At 49.1% G+C, this 25100-nt stretch overlaps 2 protein-coding genes across 3 annotated transcripts in view; one reads left to right on the top strand and one right to left on the bottom strand.

Moving 5' to 3' along the window:
- Nucleotides 1-1398: 1398 nt before the first annotated feature.
- HSPE1 (heat shock protein family E (Hsp10) member 1) lies at nt 1399-14292 on the bottom strand. The gene is made up of 4 exons (XM_038749615.1): nt 14091-14292; nt 6332-6496; nt 2759-2848; nt 1399-1628 (listed from the first exon to the last, which is right to left on the bottom strand). The coding sequence occupies exons 1-4, from the start codon at nt 14091-14093 to the stop codon at nt 1578-1580; spliced, it is 309 nt and encodes a 102-aa protein (XP_038605543.1). The 5' UTR covers nt 14094-14292; the 3' UTR covers nt 1399-1577.
- Nucleotides 14293-14633: 341 nt separating this feature from the next.
- The window catches only part of HSPD1 (heat shock protein family D (Hsp60) member 1), a 33288-nt gene continuing 22821 nt past the window's right edge, over nt 14634-25100 (top strand). Inside the window, exons 1-2 of one of the 2 annotated variants that reach the window (XM_038749525.1) lie at nt 14634-14761; nt 20905-21071. In XM_038749525.1, the coding sequence (XP_038605453.1) occupies nt 20907-21071 (165 nt within the window). In that variant the 5' untranslated portion in view covers nt 14634-14761; nt 20905-20906. Of the gene's footprint in view, nt 14762-14793; nt 14813-20904; nt 21072-25100 lie in introns of those variants that run through there. The other variant, XM_038749526.1, reaches the window with a different exon arrangement.

Genomic DNA, 25100 nt, shown 5'->3' with positions numbered 1-25100 from the left:
GTACAGTGCCCTGCACACAGTAAGTGCTCAATAAATACGATCGAATGAATGAATGTGGGCAGTAAATGTCTGCGCTCACATGAAGTGCTAAGTGTGATTGATTTAATAGGAAAAATTTCACTTCAGCTTCCCCAACCACTATGAAACATCTAGAGAAGCAGCGTGGCTCAGTTTAAAGGGCCCGGGCTTTGGAGTCAGAGGTCATGGGTTCAAATCCCAGTCCCGCCAATTGTCAGCTGGGTGACTTCGGGCAAGTCACTTCACTTCTCTGGGCCTCAGTTACCTCATCTGTAAAATGGGGATGAAGAGTCCCCGGGGGGACAACCTGATCACCTTGTAACCTCCCCAGCTCTTAGAACAGTGTTTTGCACATAGTAAGTGCTTAATAAATATCATTATCATCTCTAGGGAATGCATCTTGTCATATTGTACTCTCATTTAGTAGTGATGATGGTATTTGTTAAGCACTTACTATGTGCTCTCACATAAGTACTCAAGAAATATGATTAACTGGGAGAATTTCAGCTCAGCCTCCCCACCCACTATTAAACGTCTTTAATGGTGGTATTTGTTAAGCGCTTATTATGTGCCAGGCACTGGGGGAGATATGAGGCCATCAGGTTATCCCACATTGGGCTCACAGTCTTAATCCCCATTTTCCAGCTGAGGGAACTGAGGCACAGAGAAGTGAAGCGACTGGCCCAAAGTCACACAGCTGACAAGCGGCAGAGCCAGGATTAGAACTCACGACCTCTGACTCCCAAGCCCGGGCTCTTTCCACCGAGCCACACTACTCCTCATTGTCTTTATGATCTCCACAGAATTTGTCTATTATATTGAACTCTCTCAAGTATTTAGTACAGTGCTCTCACACAATAAATATGATCGATTTTAGTTAACGGGGAGAATTTCATCTCGGCCTCCCCATCCACTATTACACTTCTCTAGGAAATAATAATAATAAAAATAATGATGGCATTTATTAAGTGCATACTATGTGCAAAGCACTGTTCTAAGCGCTGGGAGGATACAAGGTGATGAGGTTGTCCCACGTGGGGCTCAGTCTTCATCCCCATTTTACAGATGAGGGAACTGAGGCCCAGAGAAGTGAAGTGACTTGCCCAAAGTCACACAGCTGACAAGTGGTGGAGGCAGGATTTGAACCCATGACCTCTGACTCCAAAGCCCGGGCTCTTTCCCACTGAGCCACGCTGCTTCTCTATTTCTCTATGAAATGTGTGATAGTGTACAGTCTAAGCGCTTAGTACAGTGCTTTGCACACAATAAACACTCCCTAAATACGATCGACTATCTGCCTGAACAGGGAAGGGGATCCAATGGCCTCGCAGGGAGCAGGAGTTGGAAATGTTCCCGGAAAAAAAATCCGGCAAGCACCAAGCCTTTCACCTATACACATTTTATTTTGAAATGTTCACAGCGTTCCGTCCTTGTAGACCTGCCAGATATCATTAGTTTATTATAAAACAAAACCGGGAGATTATTTATTTACACGATGAAAGCAAGGTTTCAGAACGAGAGTGGAATGGGCGCCTCGGCAAATTCCGCTGGCGATGATTTCAGTTCAAATATTTTCCCAGAATATCGCCGTCTCTAAATAAGAAATAATCCTGCAAAGAGAGAAGAAACACAGATCATCAAGACCCGCTGCCGAGCTTCGACGCACTTTCTGAATTTTATCGTTAAATGAGCACGGAAGCCGGGTTCTAATCCTCCTGTGTGACCTCGAGCAAGTCACTTAGCTTCTCTGGGCCTCAGTTTCCCTTTAAAAACACCGCTCTTCCTTCCCCTTAGGAAGGACTGTGACCGATCTGAATACCTTATATCTAACCCAGTGCTTAATCCCGGGCAGCGTGGTTCAGTAGAAAGAGCCCAGGCTTGGGAGTCAGAGGTCGTGGGTTCTAATCCCGGCTCCGCCACTTGTCAGCTGTGTGACTTTGGGCAAATCACTTCACTTCTCTGGGCCTCAGTTCCTCATCTGTAAAATGGGGATGAAGACTGTGAGCCCCCCGTGGGACAACCTGATCACCTTGTATCCCCCCCAGCGCTTAGAACAGTGCTTTGCATATAGTAAACGCTTAACAAATGCCATTATCATCATCAGTAAGATCTTGCATATAGTAAGCGCTTAACAAATGCCATTATCATCATCATCATCAGTAAGATCTTAAACACCATCATTACTATTATTACTTTTACCACTTTTAGACTGTGAGCCCACTGTTGGGTAGGGACTGTCTCTATATGTTGCCAATTTGTACTTCCCAAGCGCTTAGTACAGTGCTCTGCACATAGTAAGCGCTCAATAAATACAATTGTTGATGATGATGATTACTTGTCACATAGTAAGCGCTGGAACAAACACCAGAATTATAATAATAATGACAGCATTTAAGTGCTTACTATGATGCCGACCTGTACTTCCCAAGCGCTTAGTATGGTGCTCTGCACACAGTAAGTGCTCAATAAATACGACTGAATGAATTAATGTGCCAAGCACTGTTCTAAGCGCTGGGGGTATACAAGGTAATCAGGTTGGCCACGTGGGGCTCACAGTCTTCACCCCCATTTTACAGATGAGGGAACTGAGGCCCAGAGAAGTGACCTGCCCAAAAGTCACACAGCTGACAAATGGTGGAGCCGGGATTAGAACCCATGACCTCCGACTCCCAAGCCCGGGCTCTTTCCACTGAGAACCATCCTGCTTCCCTTCTCATTTTTCATTTTAATAGCCACCAACCTTGTCTTCCAAGACGACTTTGGTGCCACCATATTCCGGAAGGAGAACTTTATCTCCCACGTCCACGCTAACAGGCTGGAGTTCTCCACTCTGAAGGAACAAAAAAATACACAAAAAGCAAGAAAAAAAGTTAACATTTGCCAAACATCCGAGGCTTCAACAGATTCATGGGGTAAAAAAAACCCAAAACCTTAGTAACTTATAAACTTGCTGACATGTTACAAACTAAGGAAAAGCCGTTGCTCTCAATCATCTGCAGATGGGAGAATCCAGAAGACCAAGTTTCAATTTAAACCAGTCCCCGATAAACTTTACTCTATAAGTTAAACATTAATTTGTAGTTGCCGCATCTTAACCGTTAACGACCTCTTCCCTCTGGATTCTGATTTGCAGGAGAAAAATCAAAATTAGAAGCCGCTTTCACTCTCGACTACCTTTTCTTATATAAATCGGAGCCCCGCAAAACACTTAAATCATCATCATCAATCGTATTTATTGAGCGCTTACTGTGTGCACAGCACTGGACTAAGCGCTTGGGAAGTACAAATTGGCAACATCTAGAGACAGTCCCTACCCAACAGTGGGCTCACAGTCTAAAAGGGGGAGACAGAGAACAAAACCAAACATACTAACGAAATAAAATAAATAAAATAAAATAAATAGGATAAATCCACAAATTTCAGCCTCTTCCCTTTCCCACACGGCTTTTGGGCAAGTTACTTAACTTCTCTGGGCCTCAGTTACTTCATCTGTAAAATGGGGATGAAGACTGGGAGTCCCTCGTGGGACAACCTGATTACCTTGTAACCTCTTGAGCGCTTATAAGAGTGATTTGCACATAGAAAGCGCTTAATAAATGCTATCGCTATTATTATCCCCCATTTTACCGATAAGGTAACAGGGAAATGGAGTGACTCGCCCGAGGTCACCCAGCAGACACGTGGAGGAGCGAGGGATTAGAACCCAAGTCCTTTTAATAATGTTGGCATTTGTTAAGCGCTTACTATGTGCAAATCACTACGGCGTACTACACTGTTCTTAATCCCATTTTACAGATGAGGTAACTGAGGCTCAGAGAAGCTAAGTGACTTGCCCAAGGTCACACAGCAGACATGTGGCGGAGCCGGGATTCGAACCCATGAACCCAAGTCCTTTTAATAATGTTGGCATTTGTTAAGCGCTTACTCTGTGCAAAGCACTGTTCTAAGCGCTGGGGGGGATACAAAGTGATCAGGTTGTCCCATGTGGGGCTCACAGTCTCCATCCCCATTTTACAGATGAGGTAACTGAGGCTCAGAGAAGCTAAGTGACTTGCCCAAGGTCACACAGCAGACATGGGGCGGAGCCGCGATTCGAACCCATGGCCTCTGACTCCAAAGCCCGTGCTCTTTCCACTGAGCCACGCTGCTTCTCTAACTTATTATTATCATTAATAATAATTTTGGCATTTGTTAAGATAATAATGACGGCATTTGTTAAGCGCTTACTATGTGCAAAGCACTGTTCTAAGCGCTATGTGCCAGGCACTGTACTAAGCGCTGGGGCAGGTCCAACCAAATCAGTCCTCGTCCCACGTGGGGCTCACAGGCTTAGTTCCTCTTTTACAGACGAGGGAACTGAGGCCCAGAGAAGTGAAGCGATTTGCCCAAGGTCACACAGCTGACAAGTGGTGGAGCTGAGATTAGAACCCAGGTCCTTAGCTCAACACCCAAAGATTGATCAACCGGGAGTGGAATAAAATGAGGGGAAGGGCCGAAAGATGGAGATGAAGATTAATTTCTTTTCATGTGGGTAATTAAGAACAAAGTGGCCTCAGGGCACTTGGAAGAGCACAATATCAAAGCGTTGGCAGGTATTTTCCTTGCCCACAAAGGGTTTACAGTCTAATTAAGCCCAAAGTGTCCTAGTGGGTAGAGCCTGGGCGGTCAGCAATAATAATAACGGCATTTATTAAGCGCTTACTATGTGCATAGCACTGTTCTAAGCGCTGGGGAGGTTACAAGGAGATCAGGTTGTCCCACGGGGGGCTCACAGTCTTAATCCCCATTTTCCAGATGAGGGAACCGAGGCCCAGAAGTGAAGTGACTTGCCCGAAGTCACACAGCTGGCAATTGGCAGAGCCGGGATTCGAACCCATTACCCCTGACTCCAAAGCCCGGGCTCTTTCCGCTGAGCCACACTGCTTCTGTAGGCCTCAGGACCTGGGTTCTAATTCTGCCCCACCACCTGTCTGCTGTGTAACCACGGGCAAATCACTCCTCTGTGCCTCAGTTACCTCATCTGAGTAATGGGGATCAAGACCCACGCGGGACTCACATTTCTCACAAGCCCAAGTCACAACTTTGAGAAGCAGCGCGGCTCAGGGGAAAGAGCCCGGGTTTGGGAGTCGGAGGTTGTGGGTTCTAATCCCGGCTCCGCCACCTGTCAGCTGGGTGACTCTGGGCGAGTCACTGCACTGCTCTGGGCCTCAGTGACCTCATCTGGAAAATGGGGATGAAGACTGTGAGCCCCACGGGGGACAACCTGATCACCTTGTATACCCCGCAGCGCTCAGAACAGTGCTTCGCACATAGTAAGCGCTGAATACCATTATTATTAATATTGACTCACAAGTCCAATCTCTCCCCCTCGTCCCCCTCTCCATCCCCCCTGCCTTACCTCCTTCCCCTCCCCCACAGCACCTGTATTTATGGATATATGTTTGTACATATTTATTGCTCTATTTATTTATTTTACTTGTACATATCTATTCTATTTATTTTATTTTGTTAGTATGTTTGGTTTTGTTCTCTGTCTCCCCCTTTTAGACTGTGAGCCCACTGTTGGGTAGGGACTGTATATGTTGTCAACTTGGACTTCCCAAGCGCTCAGCACAGTGCTCTGCACACAGTAAGCGCTCAATAAATACGATTGATTGATTGATAGGGACTGTCTCTATATGTTGCCAGCTTGTACTTCCCAAGCGCTTAGCACAGTACTCTGCACACAGTAAGCGCTCAATAAATACGATTGATTGATTGATAGGGACTGTCTATATGTTGCCAGCTTGTACTTCCCAAGCGCTCAGTACAGTGCTCTGCACACAGTAAGCGCTCAATAAATATGATTGATTGATTGATAGGGACTGTCTCTATATGTTGCCAGCTTGTACTTCCCAAGCGCTCAGCACAGTGCTCTGCACACAGTAAGCGCTCAATAAATACGATTGATTGATTGGGACTGTCTCTATGTTGCCAGCTTGTACTTCCCAAGCGCTTAGTCCAGTGCTCTGCACACAGGAAGCACTCAATACGATTGATAGGGACTGTCTCCATATGTTGCCAGCTTGTACTTCCCAAGCGCTCAGTCCAGTGCTCTGCACACAGTAAGCGCTCAATAAATACGATTGATTGATTGATTGATAGGGACTGTCTCTATATGTTGCCAGCTTGTACTTCCCAAGCGCTCAGTACAGTGCTCTGCACACAGTAAGCGCTCAATAAATACGATTGATTGATTGACAGGGCCGGGATTTGAACCCATGACCGATCTCCACAAGGCGTCGGAGAACCGTCACGTCACACGCCAACGCACCTTTCCTTTGGAGCCGGATCCAACGGCGACTACCGTGGCCTGCAGGACTTTGCCCTGGGATTTTTCCGGGAGCATAATGCCCCCCTTGGTGACCGTCTCGGCCGCATTTCGTTCCACCAGGATGCGGTCAAAGAGGGGGAGAAACTTCTTGAACGCCTTCCCTGCCTGGGGAAACCGAGGGGGACATTTGTGAGGCCCCTGCGACACAGCACACGCTGCTTCCCAAGCGCTTAGTCCAGTGCTCTGCACGCAGTAGGCGCTCAATAAATGCGACTGAATGAATGAGACCGCTGAGGGAGAAGACGTGGGTGCTAATCAATAAATACGATTGAATGGATCAATCAATCAATCGTATTTATTGAGCGCTTACTGGATGAATGAATGACAACGGTGATGAGCAAAGTCTCGCATCCTGGGCCGGGGAACGGGGGCCCCAGCGCTTAGAACAGGGCTGGGCACGTTGTAAGCGCTTCCCAGGATCATGATGAGATTTATTTTGTTCATGATTTAGCTTTAATTCTATTTGTTTAATTCTACTTGCACATATTTACTATTCGATTTATTTTATTTTGTTAATATATTTTGTTTTTGTTGTCTGTCTCCCCCTTGTAGACTGTGAGCCCGCTGTTGGGTAGGGACCGTCTCTAGATGTCGCCGACTTGGACTTCCCAAGCGCTTAGTCCAGTGCTCTGCACACAGTAAGCGCTCAATAAATACGATTGAATGAATGAATGAATAATCTCGCTCCGCCACTTGTCTGCGGTGTGGCCTTGAGCAAGCCACTTCACTTCTCTGGGCCTCAGTTCCCTTATCTGGAAAAGGGGGGTGAATAATAATAATAATGATGGCATTTGTTAAGCGCTTACTCTGTGCAAAGCACTTTTCTAAGCACTGGGGAGGTTACAAGGTGATCAGGTTGTCCCACGGGGGCTCAGTCTTCACCCCCATTTTACAGATGAGGGAACCGAGGCTCAGAGAAGTTAAGTGACTTGCCCAAGGTCACACAGCAGACACGTGGCGGAGCCGGGATTCGAACCCATGACCTCTGACGCCCAAGCCCTGGCTCATTCCACTGAGCCACGCTGCTTCTCTGTGATGAAGACTGTGAGCCCCCCGTGGGACAACCTGATGACCTTGTATCTACCCCAGCGCTTAGAACAGAGCTTGACACATAGTAAGCGCTTAATAAATACCATCATTATGGTATTAGAGAAGCAGCATGGCTCAATGGAAAGAATGCGGGCTTGGGAGTTGGAGGTCATGGATTCTAATCCCGGCCACTTATCAGCTGTGTGACTTTGGGCAAGTCATTTCACTACTCTGTGCCTCAGTTACCTCATCTGGAAAATGGGGATTAAGACTGTGAGTCCCACGTGGGACAACCTGATCACCTTGTACCTCCCCCAGCGCTCAGAAAAGTGCTTAGCACATAGCGTGTAACAAATACCAAAATTATTATTATTACTATAGGGGATACAGCCCAGGCCTGGGAGCTGGGTTCTAATCCTTAGTCTAATCTAATCCTAATCTAATCCTCTAATCCTAATCTAATCCTCTAATCTAATCCAAGCGCTTAGTACAGTGCTCTGCACGTAGTAAGCGCTCAATAAATACGATTGATGATGATAATCCCAGCTCTGCCACCTGTCTGCTGGGTGACCTTGGGAAGGTCATTTCACTTCTCTGGGGCTCAGCACAATGGGGATGAAGACTGTGAGCCCCACGTGGGACAGGGACCGTGTCCAACCCGCTGATCCTGTACCTATTCCGGCGCTTAGTACAGTGTCTGGCACATAGTAAAATCTTACCTAGACTGTGAGCCCGTTGTCGGGTAGGGACCATCTCTATATGTTGCCAACTTCTAATAATAATAATGGCATTTATTAAGCGCTTACTATGTGCAAGGCACTGTTCTAAGCGCTGGAGAGGTTACAAGGTGATCCCACGGGGGGCTCACAGTGTTAACCCCCATTTTACAGATGAAGGAACTGAGGCCCAGAGAAGTGAAGTGACTTGCCCAAGGTCACACAGCAGGCAATTGGCGGAGCCGGGATTTGAACCCGTGGCCTCTGACTCCAAAGCCCGGGCTCCTTCCACTGAGCCCCGCTGCTTCTCTAGCACCCAAGCGCTTAGTACAGTGCTCTGCACCCGGTAAGCGCTCAATAAATACGACTGAATGAATGGATCTTATCAAATGCCACTAAACCCTGGGGTGGATTCGGGATAATCCAATCTGCCCCACATGGAGATCACAAGATAAAGCTAGATACAACTAATTAATCAATCGTATTTATTGAGCGCTAACTGTGTGCAGAGCACTGTAACCAATTAATTAACCAATAGTACTTACTACACTCCTAAAGCAGAGCACATAGTAAGCGCTTAATACCACTCAAACAAAACCAGACCACCCATTCACTCCCAATCCCCAATTTTCCTCTCTTGCTCTAAATTCATTCCAGCGCCTGCATTACAGTAAGTGCTCAACAAATAGTTATTAGCGATTATTATTAGCCTCTCCTGTCTTATTGGACAACTCACACCTTTCCCTGTTTCTTGGAATCGAAAGAATGACCTTGCTTTGTCCCCAAGGTCAAGCCCACGTGCAACTCATGGTGGATAGAGGCGTCTATTCTAGTCGACTCTTTCTAGCGCTTACTACAGTGCTCTCTGCACACGAGCCCCAGACGCACATGTCTTAGGCCCCCGGAGCAGGAAGGACCCTTTTGTTTAAATTCATCTCAGTACAGTGCCTAGCACATAGTAAGCACTTAATATCCCAATTATTACTATTATGTTGCCAACTTGTACTTCCCAAGCGCTTAGTACAGTGCTCTGCACACAGTAAGCGCTCAATAAATACGATTGATATTATAATTAGGATTTGCTCTGCATCTTCTAGACCGTGAGCCCGTTGTTGGGTAGGGACCGTCTCTATATGTTGCCAACTTGTCCTTCCCAAGCGCTTAGTACAGTGCTCTGCACACAGTAAGCGCTCAATAAATACGATTGATGATATTATAATTAGGATTTGCTCTGCATCTTCTAGACCGTGAGCCCGTTGTTGGTAGGGACCGTCTCTATATGTTGCCAACTTGTCCTTCCCAAGCGCTTAGTACAGTGCTCTGCACACAGGAAGCGCTCAATAAATACGATTGAATGAATGAATGAATCAATTCCCTTGTCTGAAAAACGGGAAAAATCAATCCCTGGTTCTCCCTCCTCGTTAGACTGTGAATCCCACATAGGGGCTGATGATAATAATGATGGCATTTATTAAGCGCTTACTATGTGCAAAGCACTGTTCTAAGCGCTGGGGAGGTTACAAGGTGATCAGGTGTCCCACAGTTTTAATCCCCATTTTCCAGATGAGGTAACTGAGGCCCAGAGAAGTGAAGTGGCTTGCCCAAAGTCCCACAGCTGACAATTGGCGGAGCGGGGATTTGAACCCATGACCTCCGACTCCAAAGCCCGGGCCCTTTCCATTGAGCCACGCTGCTTCTCTAATGATGATGACCTGGGTTCTAATCCCTGCCCTGCCACTTGTCTGCTGTGTGACCCCGGGCAAGTCCCTTCGCTTCTCTGGTCCTCAGTTACCTCATCTGTAAAATGGGGATGGGGGCTGTGAGCCCCACGTGGGACAGGGACCCTATCCAACCCGTTTTCCTTGTATTCACCCCAATTCCTGGTACTTAATAAGCACTTAAATACCACAATTATCATCATCATGACATCTTTTAGACTGTGAGCCCAATGTTGGGTAGGGACTGTCTCTATATGTTGCCAACTTGGACTTCCCAAGCGCTTAGTACAGTGCTCTGCACATAGTAAGCGCTCAATAAATATGATTGATTGATCGATCATAAAAGGTTATCATGCGCAACTAAACGTTGGGGCAGATTCAGGAAAATCATCTCCATCTAAATCAATCAACTATTGATCGACTGATTGATCGATTAATCAATTAATCGATCAATCAATCATTGATTGATTAAAGAGAACCGTATATTGTCCCTGTAAAGTGGAGAGAAGTATTCCATCGATGGTAATTAATAATAATGATAATTAGGTTGGACACAGTCCCTGTCCCACGTGGGGCTCCCAATCTTCACCCCCATTTTCCAGACGAGGGAACTGAAGTGACCTGCCCAAGGTCACCCAGCAGACAGGTGACAAGGTCGGGATTAGAACCCATGACCTCCCGATTTCCACTATTCCACACTGCTTCCCAACCTTTATTGAGCACTATCCTGCTTCCCAGTACTATTACTAATCGTATTTTTAAAGCGTTTACTATGTGCCAAGTGCTTTATTTGTTGCCGATTTATACTTCCTAAGCGCTTAGTACAGTGCTCTGCCTACTGTAAGCGCTCAATAAGTACGATTGAATGAATGAATACAAGCTAATCAGGTTGAACACAGTCCCTGTCCCACATGGGGTGCACACTCTTAAAACCCCACTTTACAGATGAGGGAACTGAGGTACAGGGAAGGGAGCGCTTCCTATACGCAGAGCACTGTACTAAGCGCTTAGAATAATAATAACAAAGGCATTTATCAAGCGCTTACTATATGCAAAGCACCGCTCTAAGCGCTGGGGAGGTTACAAGGTAATCAGGTTGTCCCATGTGGGGCTCAGTCTTAACCCCCATTTTCCAGATGAGGGAACTGAGGCCCAGAGACGTGAAGTGCCTTGCCCAGAGTCACCCAGCTGACAATTGGCGGGGTCGGGATTCGAACCCATGACCTCTGACTCCAAAGCCTGGGCTCTTTCCACTGAGCCACGCTAGAAGAGGACAAGAGGCAATACCCTCAGTGCTAAGGGCTCAGTAATGGGAGAGAAGCAGCAACATGGCCTCGTCATTAGGTCATGGGTTCTAATCCCGCTCCGCCACTTAATTAATGATGGTATTTGTTAAGCGCTTACTATGCGCAAAGCACTGTTCTAAGCGCTGGGGAAGATACAAGGTTATCAGGTTGTCCCACAAGGGGCTCACAGTCTTAGTCCCCATTTTACAGATGAGGGAACTGAGGCCCAGAGAAGTGAAGTGACTTGCCCAAAGTCACCCAGCTGACAAGTGGCGGGGTCGGGATTCGAACCCATGACCTTTGACTCCAAAGCCCGGGCTCTTTCCACTGAGCCACGCTAGAAGAGGACAAGAGGCAACACCCTCGGTGCTAAGGGCTCAGTAATGGGAGAGAGGCAGCAGCATGGCCTGGTCAGAAGGTCATGGGTTCTAATCCCGACTCCGCCACTTGTCTGCTGTGTGACCTTGGTTAAGTCGCTTCACTTCTCTGGGCCTCAGTGACCTCATCTGGAAAATGGGGATTGAGACTGTGGGCCGCACGTGGTACGGCTGGGCCCTCCCACTTCTCTCCACCCCAGCGCTTAGTACAGTGCCCGGCTCATAGTAAGCGCTTACCAAATACCATCATTACGATGATAAAACGGGGGGGCCAGAGAAGGGAAACGACTTGCCCAAGGTCACCCAGCAGGCGAGTACAAAGTTCATTCATTCGTATTTATTGAGCAGAGCAGTGGACTAAAAGTGGATTTACCCACGCTATTTCTCCACTACTCCAAGAGTTAATCCCTCAGTGATATTTCTCAAGCGCTTCCTACGTGTGCAGAGCACTGTGCTAAGCGCTTGGGAAGTAGCGGGCTCACTGGAAAGAGCCCGGGCTTTGGAGTCAGAGGTCACGGGTTCGAATCCCGACTCCGCCACATGTCCGCTGCGTGACCTTGGGCAAGTCACTTAACTTCTCTGAGCCTCAGTTCCCTCATCTGTAAAATGGGGATTAAGACTGTGAGCCCCACGTGGGACAACTTGATCACCTTGTATCCCCCCCAGCGCTTTGAACAGTGCTCTGCACATAGTAAGCGCTTAACAAATGCCATTATTATTATTATTATTATTATTATAGCGGGGTTTAGCGGCAATAGCCCGGGTTTGGGAGTCGGAGGTCGTGGGTTCTAATCCCGCCTCCGCCACGTGTCAGATGGGTGACTTTAGGCAAGCCACTTCACTTCTCTGGGCCTCAGTTCCCTCATCTGGAAAATGGGGATGAAGACCGTGAGCCCCCCGTGGGACAACCTTATCACCTTGTAACCTCCCCAGCTCTTGGAACAGTGCTTGGCCCATAGTAAACGCTTAACAAGTAAGAGGAGCAGCGTGAATTAGTGGAAAGAGCCCGGGCTTAGGAGCCAGAGGTCGTGGGTTCAAATCCTGCTCTGCCCCTTGTCAGCTGTGTGATCTTGGGCAAGTCACTTAACTTCTCTGAGCCTCAGTTCCCTCATCTGTAAAATGGGGATTAAGACTGTGAGCCCCACGTGGGACAACTTGATCACCTTGTATCCCCCCCCCAGAGCTTAGAACAGTGCTCTGCACATGGTAAGCGCTTAACAAATGCCATTATTATTATTATTGCGGGGTGTAGCGGCAATAGCCCGGGTTTGGGAGTCGGAGGTCGTGGCTTCTAATCCCGACTCCGCCACGTATCAGCTGGGTGACTTTGGGGAAGTCACTTCACTTCTCTGGGCCTCAGTTCCCTCATCTGGAAAATGGGGATGAAGACTGGGAGCCCCACATGCGACAACTTGATCACCTTGTAACCTCCCCAGCTCTTGGAACAGCGCTTGGCCCATAGTAAACGCTTAACAAGTAAGAGAAGCATTGTGGCTCAGTGGAAAGAGCCCGGGTTTAGGAGTCAGAGGTCGTGGGTTCAAATCCCGGCTCCGCCTTTTGTCAGCTGTGTGATCTTAGGCAAGTCACTTAACTTCTCTGCCTCAGTTCCCTCATCTGTAAAATGGGGATGAAGACTGAGAGCCCCAAGGGGGACAACCTGATCAACTTGTAAACACCTCAGCGCTTGGAACAGTGCTTGGCACATAGTAAGCGCTTAACAAATACCATCATTATTATTTTCTGGGCCTCAATTCCCTCATCTGGAAAATGGGGGTGAAGACTGTGAGCCCCACGTGGGACAACCTGATCACCTTGTGTCTACTCTAGCGCTTGGAACAGTGCTTGGCACATAGTAAGGGCTTAACAAATACCATCATTATTATTCTCTGGGCCTCAGTTCCCCCATCTGGAAAATGGGGATGAAGCCTGTGCGCCCCACGTGGGACAGCCTGGCGACCCTGCATCCACCCCAGCACTTGGCACTTAGTAAACGCTTAACAAATACCATCATTATTATTCTCTGGGCCTCAGTTCCCCCATCTGGAAAATGGGGGTGAAGCCTGTGCGCCCCACGTGGGACAACCTGATGACCCTGTATCCCCCTCCAGGGCTTGCAACAGTGCTTGGCACACAGTAAGCGTTAAGCGCTTAGTCCAGTGCTCTGCACACAGTAAGCGCTCAATAAATATCATTGAATGTAGACTGTGAGCCCACTGTTGGGTAGGGACTGTCTCTCTATGTTGCCAACTTGGACTTCCCAAGCGCTTAGTCCAGTGTTCTGCACACAGTAAGCGCTCAATAAATAGAAGTGAATGTAGACTGTGAGCCCACTGTTGGGTAGGGACTGTCTCTCTATGTTGCCAACTTGTACTTCCCAAGCGCTTAGTCCGGTGCTCTGCACACAGTAGGCGCTCAATAAATACGATTGATTGATTGCATGAATGAGCAAAGACCATTAAGATGATGATTATAATTGGGAGGAGACAATGGGGCAATAAAGAGTCCCTTGCCCTGTTGAGGGGGCACTGCCAGGGTGCACGTGGTTCTGGTGGGGGGAAAGGGGCAACACTTACCATGGCTCCCTCGGCTGCAGCTGCTCCTTCTCCGCCCTGCAAGGAGACAAGAAAGAGACAAAAAGAGACACAAAAGGGGAGAGAGAGACAGAGAAAGGGAGAGACCCGCAGCCACCCCCCTCCAGCCACGTGACCCTGCGGCCTAGAAGTGCGGGCTAAAGGAGGGAAACCCAAGGCCACAGGCCTCTGCGCAGGCGCGGCGGCCCAAGGCCGCGGCGGCGCCGGCCGTGATTGGCTCCCCCGGCCGCCGGCGTGATGACGTCACGGGATCCCCCCTCCCACCGCGCGTTTTCTGGCGCTTTCCACGCCGCCGGCGTGCAGGGCGAGGGGGGGGAGGGCGCCTCAGTGGCCGGAAGTGACGCGCGCGCGCGCTCCAGAAGGTTCTGGAATCCCCGGCGGCCCCGGAATGGGGATGGGGCATACGGGCCCCGCCCGCGCGGGTGGGGCAGAGGCGGGCGCGCTTGGCGTATTCAGGGTGCGGGGCCCGGGGGCCGGGGCCTGCACATGTGGTGCGGGGCAGGGGGAGGGGACAGGACCGGCCAAGGGCCTCATTGCTGCGACCCCCCGCCCTCTCTCTTTCTCTCGTCTCCATCCATCGTCGTCTCTCGTCTCTGTGCAGGGGGTTTGTGTGTTTCTGTCTCGCTGCTGCTGCTGCTATTCGCCTCCCTCAGGTACCTGGGGCCCAGCCCTCCTCCATGGCCAACCTGCCCTGGGGGTCAAAGGTCAGGGGGAGAGGATGGCTAAGGGGGGGCTGCCCCTGGGGTGGGGGGTCACCAGAATAATGATAATTATAATAATGATGGTATTTGTTAAGCGCTGGGGGGGTACAGGGTGATCATCCCCATTTTATAGACGAGGGAACTGAGGCCCACAGAAGTGAAGTAATAATGATGGTATTTGTTAAGCGCTTACTATGTGCAAAGCACTGTTCTAAAGCGCTGCGGGGGGGGGGGGACACAGGGTGATCAGGTTGCACCGTCTTCATCCCCATTTTGTAGATGAGGGAACTGAGGCCCACAGAAGTGTAGTGGTCATCATCATCATCAGTCGTATTTATTGAGCGCTTACTATGTGCAGAGCACTGTACTAAGCGCTTGGGAAGTACAAATTGGCAACATCTAGAGACAGTCCCTACCCAGCAGTGGGCTCACAGTCTAACAGGGGGAGACAGAGAACAAAACCAAGCATACTAACAAAATAAAATGAATAGAATAGATATGTAATAATAATGATGATGGTATTTGTTAAGCGCTTACTATGTGCAAAGCACTGTTCTAAGCGCTGGGGCGGGATACGGGGTGATCAGGTTGCACCGTCTTCATCCCCACTTTGTAGATGAGGGAACTGAGGGCCACAGAAGTGAAGTAATAATAATAATAATGATGATGGTATTTGTTAAGCGCTTACCATGTGCAAAGCACTGTTCTAAGCGCTGCGGGGGGACGACGACAGGGTGATCAGGTTGCATCGTCTTCATCCCCATTTTGTAGATGAGGGAACTGAGGCCCACAGAAGTGAAGTAGTAGTAATAATAATGATGATGGTATTTGTTAAGCGCGTACTATGTGCCAAGCACTGTTCTAAGCGCTGGGGGAAATACAAGGTCATCAGGCTGTCCCCCGTGGGGCTCACATGCTTCATCCCCATTTTCCATATGAAGCAACTGAGGCCCAGAGAAGGAGAATAATAATGGTATTTGTTAAGCGCTTACTTTGTGCAGAGCACTGTTCTAAGCGCTTGGGGAGGTTACAAGGTGATCCCACGTGGCGCTCACAGTGTTCATCCCCATTTTACAGATGAGGGAACTGAGGCCCCCAGAAGTGAAGTAATAATAGTAATAATGGTGGTATTTGTTAAGCGCTTACCATGTGCAAAGCACTGTTCTAAGCGCTGGGGGGGATACGAAGTGATCAGGTGGTTCCCACGTGAGGTTCACAGTCTTCATCCCCATTTTATAGATGAGGGAACTGAGGCCCACAGAGGTGAATAGTAATAATGATGATGGTATTTGTTAAGCGCTTTCTATGTGCAAAGCACTGTTGCAACAGCCTGGGAAGTTACAAGGTGATGGGGGGGGGGGGGGGGGCTTTGATTGATTCATTCATTCATTCCGTCGTATTTATTGAGCGCTTACTGTGTGCAGAGCACTGTACTAAGCGCTTGGGAAGTCCAAGTTGGCAACATCTAGAGACGGTCCCTCCCCAACAACGGGCTCACAGGCTAGAAAATTTCATCAGACGATGGTCTCTAGAGGTTGCCAACTTGGACTTCCCCGGCGCTCAGTCCAGTGCTCTGCACACAGTAAGCGCTCAATAAATAGGAAAGAATGTACTGAGCGCCTACGGTGTGCGCAGCACTGCGCTAAGCGCTGGGGAGAGTCCACTACGGCAGGCTGGGTAGTGATAACAATGAGGATATTTGTTAATAATAATAATGCTGGCATTTGTTAAGCGCTTACTATGTGCAAAGCACTGTTCTAAGCGCTGGGGGGATATAACAGTGATCAGGTTGTCCCACGCGGGGCTCACAGTCAACCCCCATTTACAGATGAGGTAACCGAGGCTCAGAGAAGTGAAGCGACTTGCCCAAGGTCACACAGCAGACATGTGGCAGGGCCGGGATTCGAACCCATGACCTCTGACTCCAGAGCCCGGGCTTTCCCCACTGAGCCATGCTGTTAGGCGATTACTATGCGCCCAGCACTGTTCTGAGCGCTTTACGAGGTGATCAGGTGGTCCCACGTGGGGCTCCCAGTCTTCATCCCCATTTTGCAGAGGAGGAAACTGAGGCCCAGGGCAGTGGTGGGCCCTGAGGGTGTGCACAACACTGTGCTGAGCGCCCGGGGGAGTCCGCTAAGGCAGAGGGGGGAGGGAGGGACAAGAGGCATCCATGCGGGTGGACAGGTTGATCGGTCGGTCAGGGGTACGTACTGAGTGCCCAGGGTGGGCACAGCACTGTGCTAAGCGCTGGGGGGAGAGTCCACTACAGAGTGGGTGTGCCCTCTTTCCCCCCTCACCACGAGGTTGTGGTGCAGAGGGGGACAGGGCCATCCCTAGGGAGGAACAGGTTAATCGATCGATGGCACGTATTGAGCGCTCAGAGGGAGTCTACTACAGCAGCGTGGGTAGACGATCTCCCTCCCACCACGAGGTCGCAGCGCAGTTTGTACTTCCCAAGCGCTTAGTACAGTGCTCTGCACATAGTAAGCGCTCAATAAATACGATTGATGATGATGACTAGGTTGTCCGCTGTGTGACCTTGGGTGCGCCCCTTCCCTTCTCTGGGCCTCAGTTCCCTCCTCTGTGAAATGGGGATGGAGACGGTGAGCGCCACGTGGGACTGGGGCCAACCCCATCTGCTTGGATCCACCCCCCAGCGCTTAGTACAGCGCCGAGCAGAGAGTAAACGCTTAATGGACAGCACAATAATCAGTCGATCGATGGTATGTATTGAGCGCTGACTATGCGCAGAGCACTGGACGGAGCGCACACTGCAGTGATGTTCCCCGCCCCTGAGGAGAAGCAGCGTGTTCTAGGGGAAAGAGCCCAGAGGTCGTGGGTTCTAATCCCGCCTCTGCCACTTCATAATAATAATAATGGCATTTATTAAGCGCTTACTATGTGCCAAGCACTGTTCTAAGCGCTGGGGAGTTTGCAAGGTGATGGGGTTGTCCCACATGGGGCTCACAGGCTTCATCCCCATTTTACAGATGAGGGAACTGAGGCCCAGAGAAGTGAAGTGACTTGCCCAAAGTCACCCAGCTGACTAGTGGCGGAGCCGAGATTTGAACCCATGACCTCTGGCTCCAAAGCCCGGGCTCTGGCCACTGAGCCACGCTGCTTCCCCTTCAGCACTTGATGATGATGGTAGCATTTGTTAAGCGCTTACTATGTGCAGAGCCCTGTTCTAAGCGCTGGGGAGTTTACAAGGTGATGGGGTTGTCCCACGTGGGGCTCACAGTCTTCATCCCCATTTTACAGATGAGGTAACTGAGGCCCAGAGAAGTGAAGTGAGTTGCCCAAAGTCACCCAGCTGACTAGTGGGGGAGCCGGGATTTGAACCCATGACCTCTGGCTCCAAAGCCCGGGCTCTTGCCACTGAGCCACGCTGCTTCCCCTTCAGCACTTGTCTGCTGTGTGACTTTGGGCAGACTGAGCCCCTTCCTCCCTCTCCATCCCCCTCCATCTTACCTCCTTCCCTTCCCCTCAGCACCTGTATATATGGATATATGTTTGTACAGATTTATTACTCTATTTATTTATTTATTTTACTTGTCCATATCTATTCTATTTATTTTATTTGGTTAGTATGTTTGGTTTTGTCCTCTGTCTCCCCCTTTCCGACTGTGAGCCCACTGTTGGGTAGGGACTGTCTCTATATGTTGCCAGTTTGTACTTCCCAAGCGCTTAGTCCAGTGCTCTGCACACAGTAAGCGCTCAATAAATACGATTGATTGATTGATTCTCTGTGCCTCAGTTCCCTCATCCGTAAAATGGGGGTTAAGACTGAGCCCCGCGTGGGACAACCCGATTACCTTGTATCCCCCCAGCGCTTAGAACAGTGCTTGACATACACTAAGCCCCTTCTAGACTGAGCTCCCTGTTGGGTAGGGACCAGAGAAGCAGCGTGGCTCAGTGGAAAGAGCCCGGGCTTTGGAGTCAGAGGTCAGGGGTTCGAATCCCGGCTCCGCCACATGTCTGCTGTGTGACCTTGGGCAAGTCGCTTCACTTCTCGGAGCCTCAGATACCTCATCTGTAAAGTGGGGATGATGGCTGTAAGCCCCACGTGGGACAGCCTGATCACCTTGTATCCCCCCAGCGCTTAGAACAGTGCTTGGCACATAGTAAGCGCTTAACAAATGCCATCATTATCATCATCATCTCTATATGTTGCCAACTTATACTTCCCAAGCGCTTAGTACAGTGCTCTGCACACAGTAAGCGCTCAGTAAATACGATCGAATGAACGAATGAAAGTAAGCACTAACAAATACCATTATTATTATTTTCTGTGCCTCAGTTACCTCATCTGTAAAATGGGGATTAAGACTGAGTTCCACATGGGACAACCAGATCACCTTGTATCCCCCCAGCGCTTAGAACAGTGCTTCACGCATAGTAAGCGCTTAACAAATACCATCATCATTATTACTATTAATAATAATAATGAGAAGCAGCGTGGCTCAATGGAAGGAGCCCGGGCTTGGGAGTCAGAGGTCATGGGTTCAAATCCCGGCTCCGCCACTTAGCTGTGTGACTGTGGGCAAGTCACTTAACTTCTCTGTGCCTCAGTTCCCTCATGGGGATTAAGATTGTGAGCCCCACGTGAGACAACCTGATCACCTTGTATCCCCCCCAGCGCTTAGAACAGTGTTTTGCACATAGTAAGCGCTTAACAAATGCCATTATTATTATTATTACCATCTCTGTTGCCACCTTGTACTTCCCAAGCACTTAGTACAGTGCTCTGCACACAGTAAGCGCTCAGTAAATACGACTGAATGACTGAATAGTGGAAATCAATCAATCAATCAGTCGTATTTATTGAGCGCTTACTATGTGCAGAGCACTGTACTCAGCGCTTGGGAAGTCCAAGTTGGCAACATATAGAGACAGTCCCTACCCACCAGTGGGCTCACAGTCTAAAAGGGGGAGACAGAGAACAAAACCAAACATACTAACAAAATAAAATAAATAGAATAGATATGTACAAGTAAAATAAATAGAGTAATAAATATGTACAAACATATATACATATATACAGGTAAGAGCCAGGGCCTGAGGGTCAGAGGTTCTAATCCCGGCTATACCACGTATCTGCTGTGTGACCTTGGGCTAGTCACCTCACTTCTCTGGGCCTCAGTTCCCTCATCTGGAAAATGGGGATGAAGACTGGGAGCCCCCTGTGGGACAACCTGATCACCTTGTAACCTCCCTGGCGCTTCGAACAGTGATTTGCACATAGTAAGCGCTTAATAAATGCCATCATTATTATTATTAACTTCTCTGTGCCTCAGTTCCCTCATCTGAAAAATGGGGATGAAGACTGGGAGCCCCCTGTGGGACAACCTGATCGCCTTGTAACCTCCCCAACGCTTAGAACAGTGTTTGGCAATCAATCAATCAATCAATCGTATTTATTGAGCGCTTACTATGTGCAGAGCACTGTACTAAGCGCTTGGGAAGTACAAATTGGCAACACATAGAGACAGTCCCTACCCAGCAGTGGGCTCACAGTCTAAAAGGGGGAGACAGAGAACAGAACCAAACATACCAACGAAATAAAATAAATAGGATAGAAATGTACAAGTAAAATAAATAGAGTAATAAATATGTACAACCATATATACATATATACAGGTGCTGTGGGGAAGGGAAGGAGGTACGGTGGGGTGGATGGAGACGGGGAGGAAGGGGAGAGGAAGGAGGGGGCTCAGTGTGGGAAGGCCTCCTGGAGGAGGTGAGCTCTCAGCAGGGCCTTGAAGGGAGGAAGAGAGGGAGCTTGGCGGAGGGGCAGAGGGATTGGGGGCATTCCAGGCCCGGGGGATAGTAAGTGCTTAATAAATGCCATTATCGTTATTATTATTAACTTCTCTGTGCCTCAGTGACCTCATCTGTAAAATGGGGGTGAAGACTGGGAGCCCCCGTGGGACAACCTGATCGCCTTGTAACCTCCCCGGCGCTTCGAACAGGGCTTTGCACATAGGAGGCGCTTAATCAATGCCATCGTCATTATTATTATTATTGCTATGGGGGGGGGGGGGGGGGGAGGAAGGGGGCGCTGAGTAAGTAGCCCGTGCTTGGTGTGTTCGCAGCCATGCTCCGCCTGGTCCTGCCGCTGCGGCCGCTGGCCCGGTCCCTGACCCCGCGGCTCAGCCGGGCCTACGCCAAGGACGTCAAGTTCGGGGCCGAGGCCCGCGCCCTCATGCTCCAGGGAGTCGACTTGCTGGCCGACGCCGTGGCCATCACCATGGGACCCAAGGTACCCGGCTGGGGGTGGGCTGGGGGGCTGCAGGCCGCTGACCCGGGGGAGTCCGAGGTCATGGGTTCTAATCCGCTTATCCGCCGTGTGACCTTGGGCGAGTCGCTTCACTTCTCCGGGCCTCGGTTCCCTCATCCGGAAAATGGGGGTGAAGACTGGGAGCCCCGTGTGTCACAACCTGATTACCTTGCCTCTATCCCGGTGCCTAGAACAGTGCTTGGCACGTAGTAAGCGCTTAACAGATACCATTATTATTATTAGCCCAGCACTTAGAACAGTGCCTGGCACAGAGTAAGCGCTTAACAAATACCATCATTATTGTACAAAGATAATCGGGTTGGACACAGTCTCTGTCCTACGTGGGGCTTGCAGTCTTAATCCCCAGTTAAAGGAGGGGGAAAACGAGGCCCAGAAAAGTAAGGCGACTTCCCAAGGTCACACAGCAGATGAGGCGGGGCCTGGATTAGAACCCAGGTCCTTCAGCCACTAGGCCCTACTGCTGCTTCTGCAAATATTTAACAAATACCCCTGTCATCATTAAGTGCTCACTATGTACCTCCATCTGGGACTGATACTGGGATCAGTGCCTGGCACATAGTAAGCGCTTAACAAATGCCATTATTGTAATTCTAACCCCTCACACCGTCTAAAAGGGGTAGAACAGGAATTTAATTCCCCAATTTCCAGGTGAGGCATAGAGGGAAAAGATGAGGGACTTATCCAAGGTCACGCAGCAGGCAAGTGGTGGAGGTATCTAGTATCTCCCCCACTCCAAGTGTGAGCCCACTGTTGGGTAGGGGCCGTCTCTATATGTTGCCAACTTGTACTTCCCAAGCGCTTAGTCCGGTGCTCTGCACACAGTAAGCGCTCAATAAATACGATTCAATGAATGAATCATCATCATCAATCGTATTTATTGACCGCTTACTATGTGCAGAGTACTGTACTAAGCGCTTGGGAAGTACAAATTGGCAACATACAGAGACAGTCCCTACCCAACAGTGGGCTCACAGTCTAAAAGGGGGAGACAGAGAACAAAACCAAACATACTAACAAAATAAAATAAATAGAATAGGTACGTACAAATAAAATAAATAGAGTAAAAAAATATGTACAAACATATATACATATATCCAGGTGCTGTGGGGAAGGGAAGGAGGTAAGATGGGGGGATGGAGAGGGGGACGAGGGGGAGAGGAAGGAAGGGGCTCAGTCTGGGAATGAATGAATGAATGAATAGTATCTATCTCACCGCTTAGTAGGGCGTCTGGCCCGTATAGTAAGCACTTAACAAGCACCCTTTAAAAAGCCAGGTAGCATTACAAGTCAGATTTTGCGATTCTCGGGCCTGTTCTTTGGGGAAGAGGATGATTTGATTTTCGCTAAGAGGATGGTTTAGTCGAACCGAACGCAGAAAGCCCAGAGAACGGTTGAGCGAAAACAGGGCTACCCCCTCCGGCCTGCCTCTTGGTCCAGAAAGTCTCCGGTTTAACAACATCTTTTACAAAGGTGGTAAATCTGCGTCAATGCCCGTAAAATGTGTTTTATAAAGTGCCACCCTCAGGAGTAAAATAAGCGATCCACGCCGGAGAATCAGCACGTGGGAGGACCTGGCCGTTAATGCCCAGCGGGGACTTTGACCTTCTTGCTTCATCTGCCTGCGGTGGCGAGGACCGAGTCGGTTCCTTTCAAATCTGCCAATCAATCAGTCGGTGGTATTTCATTCATCATTCATTCATTCATATTTATTGAGCGCTTACTGTGTGCAGAGCACTGGACTAAGCGCTTGGGAAGTCCAAGTCGGCGACATAGAGAGGCGGTCCCCACCCAACAACGGGCTCACAGTCTAGGAGGGGAGACAGACAACAAAACAAAACATGTGGACAGGTGTCAAGTCATCAGAATAAATAAAAGTAAGGCTAAATGCACATCGCTGACAAAACAAATAGAATCGTAAATATGTACAAGTAGAGTAAATGAGGTAAAAAATCTGTACAAACATATATACAGGTGCTGTGGGGAGAGGAAGGATTTATTGGTTTATTTATTTATTGGTATTTATTGAGCACTTACGGCTTCAAAAGGTTCCAGCCCACCTGGGCTGGTTTCGGAGATTGCGCTTTTTGGAATTTATTTCTATTAACGTCCGTCTCCCCTGCTAGACTGAGGTCAGGCAGGAAAGAGATCTGTTCGTGGTTATGTGATACTCTCCCAGGTGTTCTGTATAGTGTTCTACCCAGTGTAAGCGCTCAGTAAATACGGTTGTCTGAGCCCCCCTTATGTTTGGCCTTGAGACTTAGTGACTGGCAAGTGGAGTCAGAGTTTGGGGAGGAACAGAAGGATTTCAGTTCCTCTTCGGATGGGCAAAGAACTAGTTAATCTGACTAACACAATCCTAGTTTGCTCCGCGGGAGTGTCACAGGATAAGCAGGAAAAAAATCAATCAATCAATCAATCGTATTTATTGAGCGCATACTATGTGCAGAGCACTGTACTAAGCGCTTGGGAAGTACAAATTGGCAACACATAGAGACAGTCCCTACCCAACAGTGGGCTCACAGTCTAAATGAAGCAATAATATCCATATTTGACCCTCTGCCCACCATCAAAGCCCTGCTAAGCGCTTAGAACAGTGCTTTGTGCGTAGTAAGCGCTTAACAAATACCAACATTATTGTTATTATTGTGGACTGTCTCTATATGTTGCCAACTTGTACTTCCCAAGCGCTTAGTACAGTGCTCTGCACACAGTAAGTGCTCAATAAATACGATTGATTGATTATTATTATTACTAAGATCCCATGCCGGTTTACTTATTTCTCTCCTTCTAGACTGTGAGCCCGGTGTGGGCCGGGATTGTCTCTCTCTATTGCTGAACCGCTCAGTACAGTGCTCTGCCCACAGTAAGCGCTCAATAAAGGGAAGCAGCGTGGCTCAGTGGCAGGAGTCAGAGGTTGTGGGTTCTAATCCCGGCTCCCCCACTTGTCAGCTGTGTATCTTTGGGCAAGTCACCTCTCTGCGCCTCAGTTACCTCAATCTGAAAATGGGGATTACAACTGAGCCCCCCGTTTTCCAGATGAGGTAACTGAGGCCCAGAGAAGTGAAGTGACACAGCTGACAATGGGTGGAGCTGGGATTTGAACCCATGACCTCCGACTCCAAAGCCCGGGCTCTTTCCACTGAGCCATGCTGCTTCTCTGTATTTAATAATAGTAATAATGATAGCATTTACTAAGCGCTTACTATGTGCGAAGCACTGTTCTAAGCGCTGGGGAGGTTACAAGGTGATCAGGTTGTCCCACTTGGGGCTCCCAGTCTTCATCTTTGACCCCTTCCTCACATTCCTTCTCTCCTTCTCCATGCCCACTCTGATCCTCGGAGACTTCAATATCCACATGGATATCCCTAACGACTCCTCTGCCGCCCGCCTTCTATCTCTCCTTGACGCTGCCAACCTCTTCCTCCACCCCACCTCACCCACTCACCAACTTGGTCATACCCTCGACCTCATCATCTCCTACCGCTGCACTGTGTCCACCCTCACCAACTCTGTGATCCCTCTCTCTGATCATAATCTTCTCACCTGCCTCCTCACTCACACTCCTTTCCCCTGTAAATCCGTATTACTCCCTCACAGAGATCTCCGCTCTCTGGACCCCACCCATCTTTCGGAACGCCTCACACCCCACCTCGCCGCCCTCTCCTCTCTACCCAGTCTTGATGATCAGATTACTGCTCTCAACTCTACCCTTTCTACTCAGCTAGACTCGCTCGCTCCCCTTTCCCTTCGCCGCTCTCGCACCACTAACCCACAGCCCTGGATCACTGCCACTGTCCGCCTCCTTCGCTCTTATGCTCGAGCTGCCGAACGCTGCTGGCGAAAGTCTAAACACCATGCCAACCTCGTTCACTTCAAGTTTATCCTTTCCTGCCTTAACTCAGCCCTCTCTTCTGCCAGACAAAACTATTTCTCCTCCCTTATTGACACCCATGCCCATCACCCCCGCCAGCTCTTCCGTACATTCAACTC

This window comes from Tachyglossus aculeatus, chromosome 7, assembly GCF_015852505.1.
Source record: "Tachyglossus aculeatus isolate mTacAcu1 chromosome 7, mTacAcu1.pri, whole genome shotgun sequence".
NCBI classification, from domain to species: domain Eukaryota; kingdom Metazoa; phylum Chordata; class Mammalia; order Monotremata; family Tachyglossidae; genus Tachyglossus; species Tachyglossus aculeatus.
Note: the sequence above shows the minus strand (reverse complement) of the source record. Positions and strands in the feature narration are given on the sequence as shown.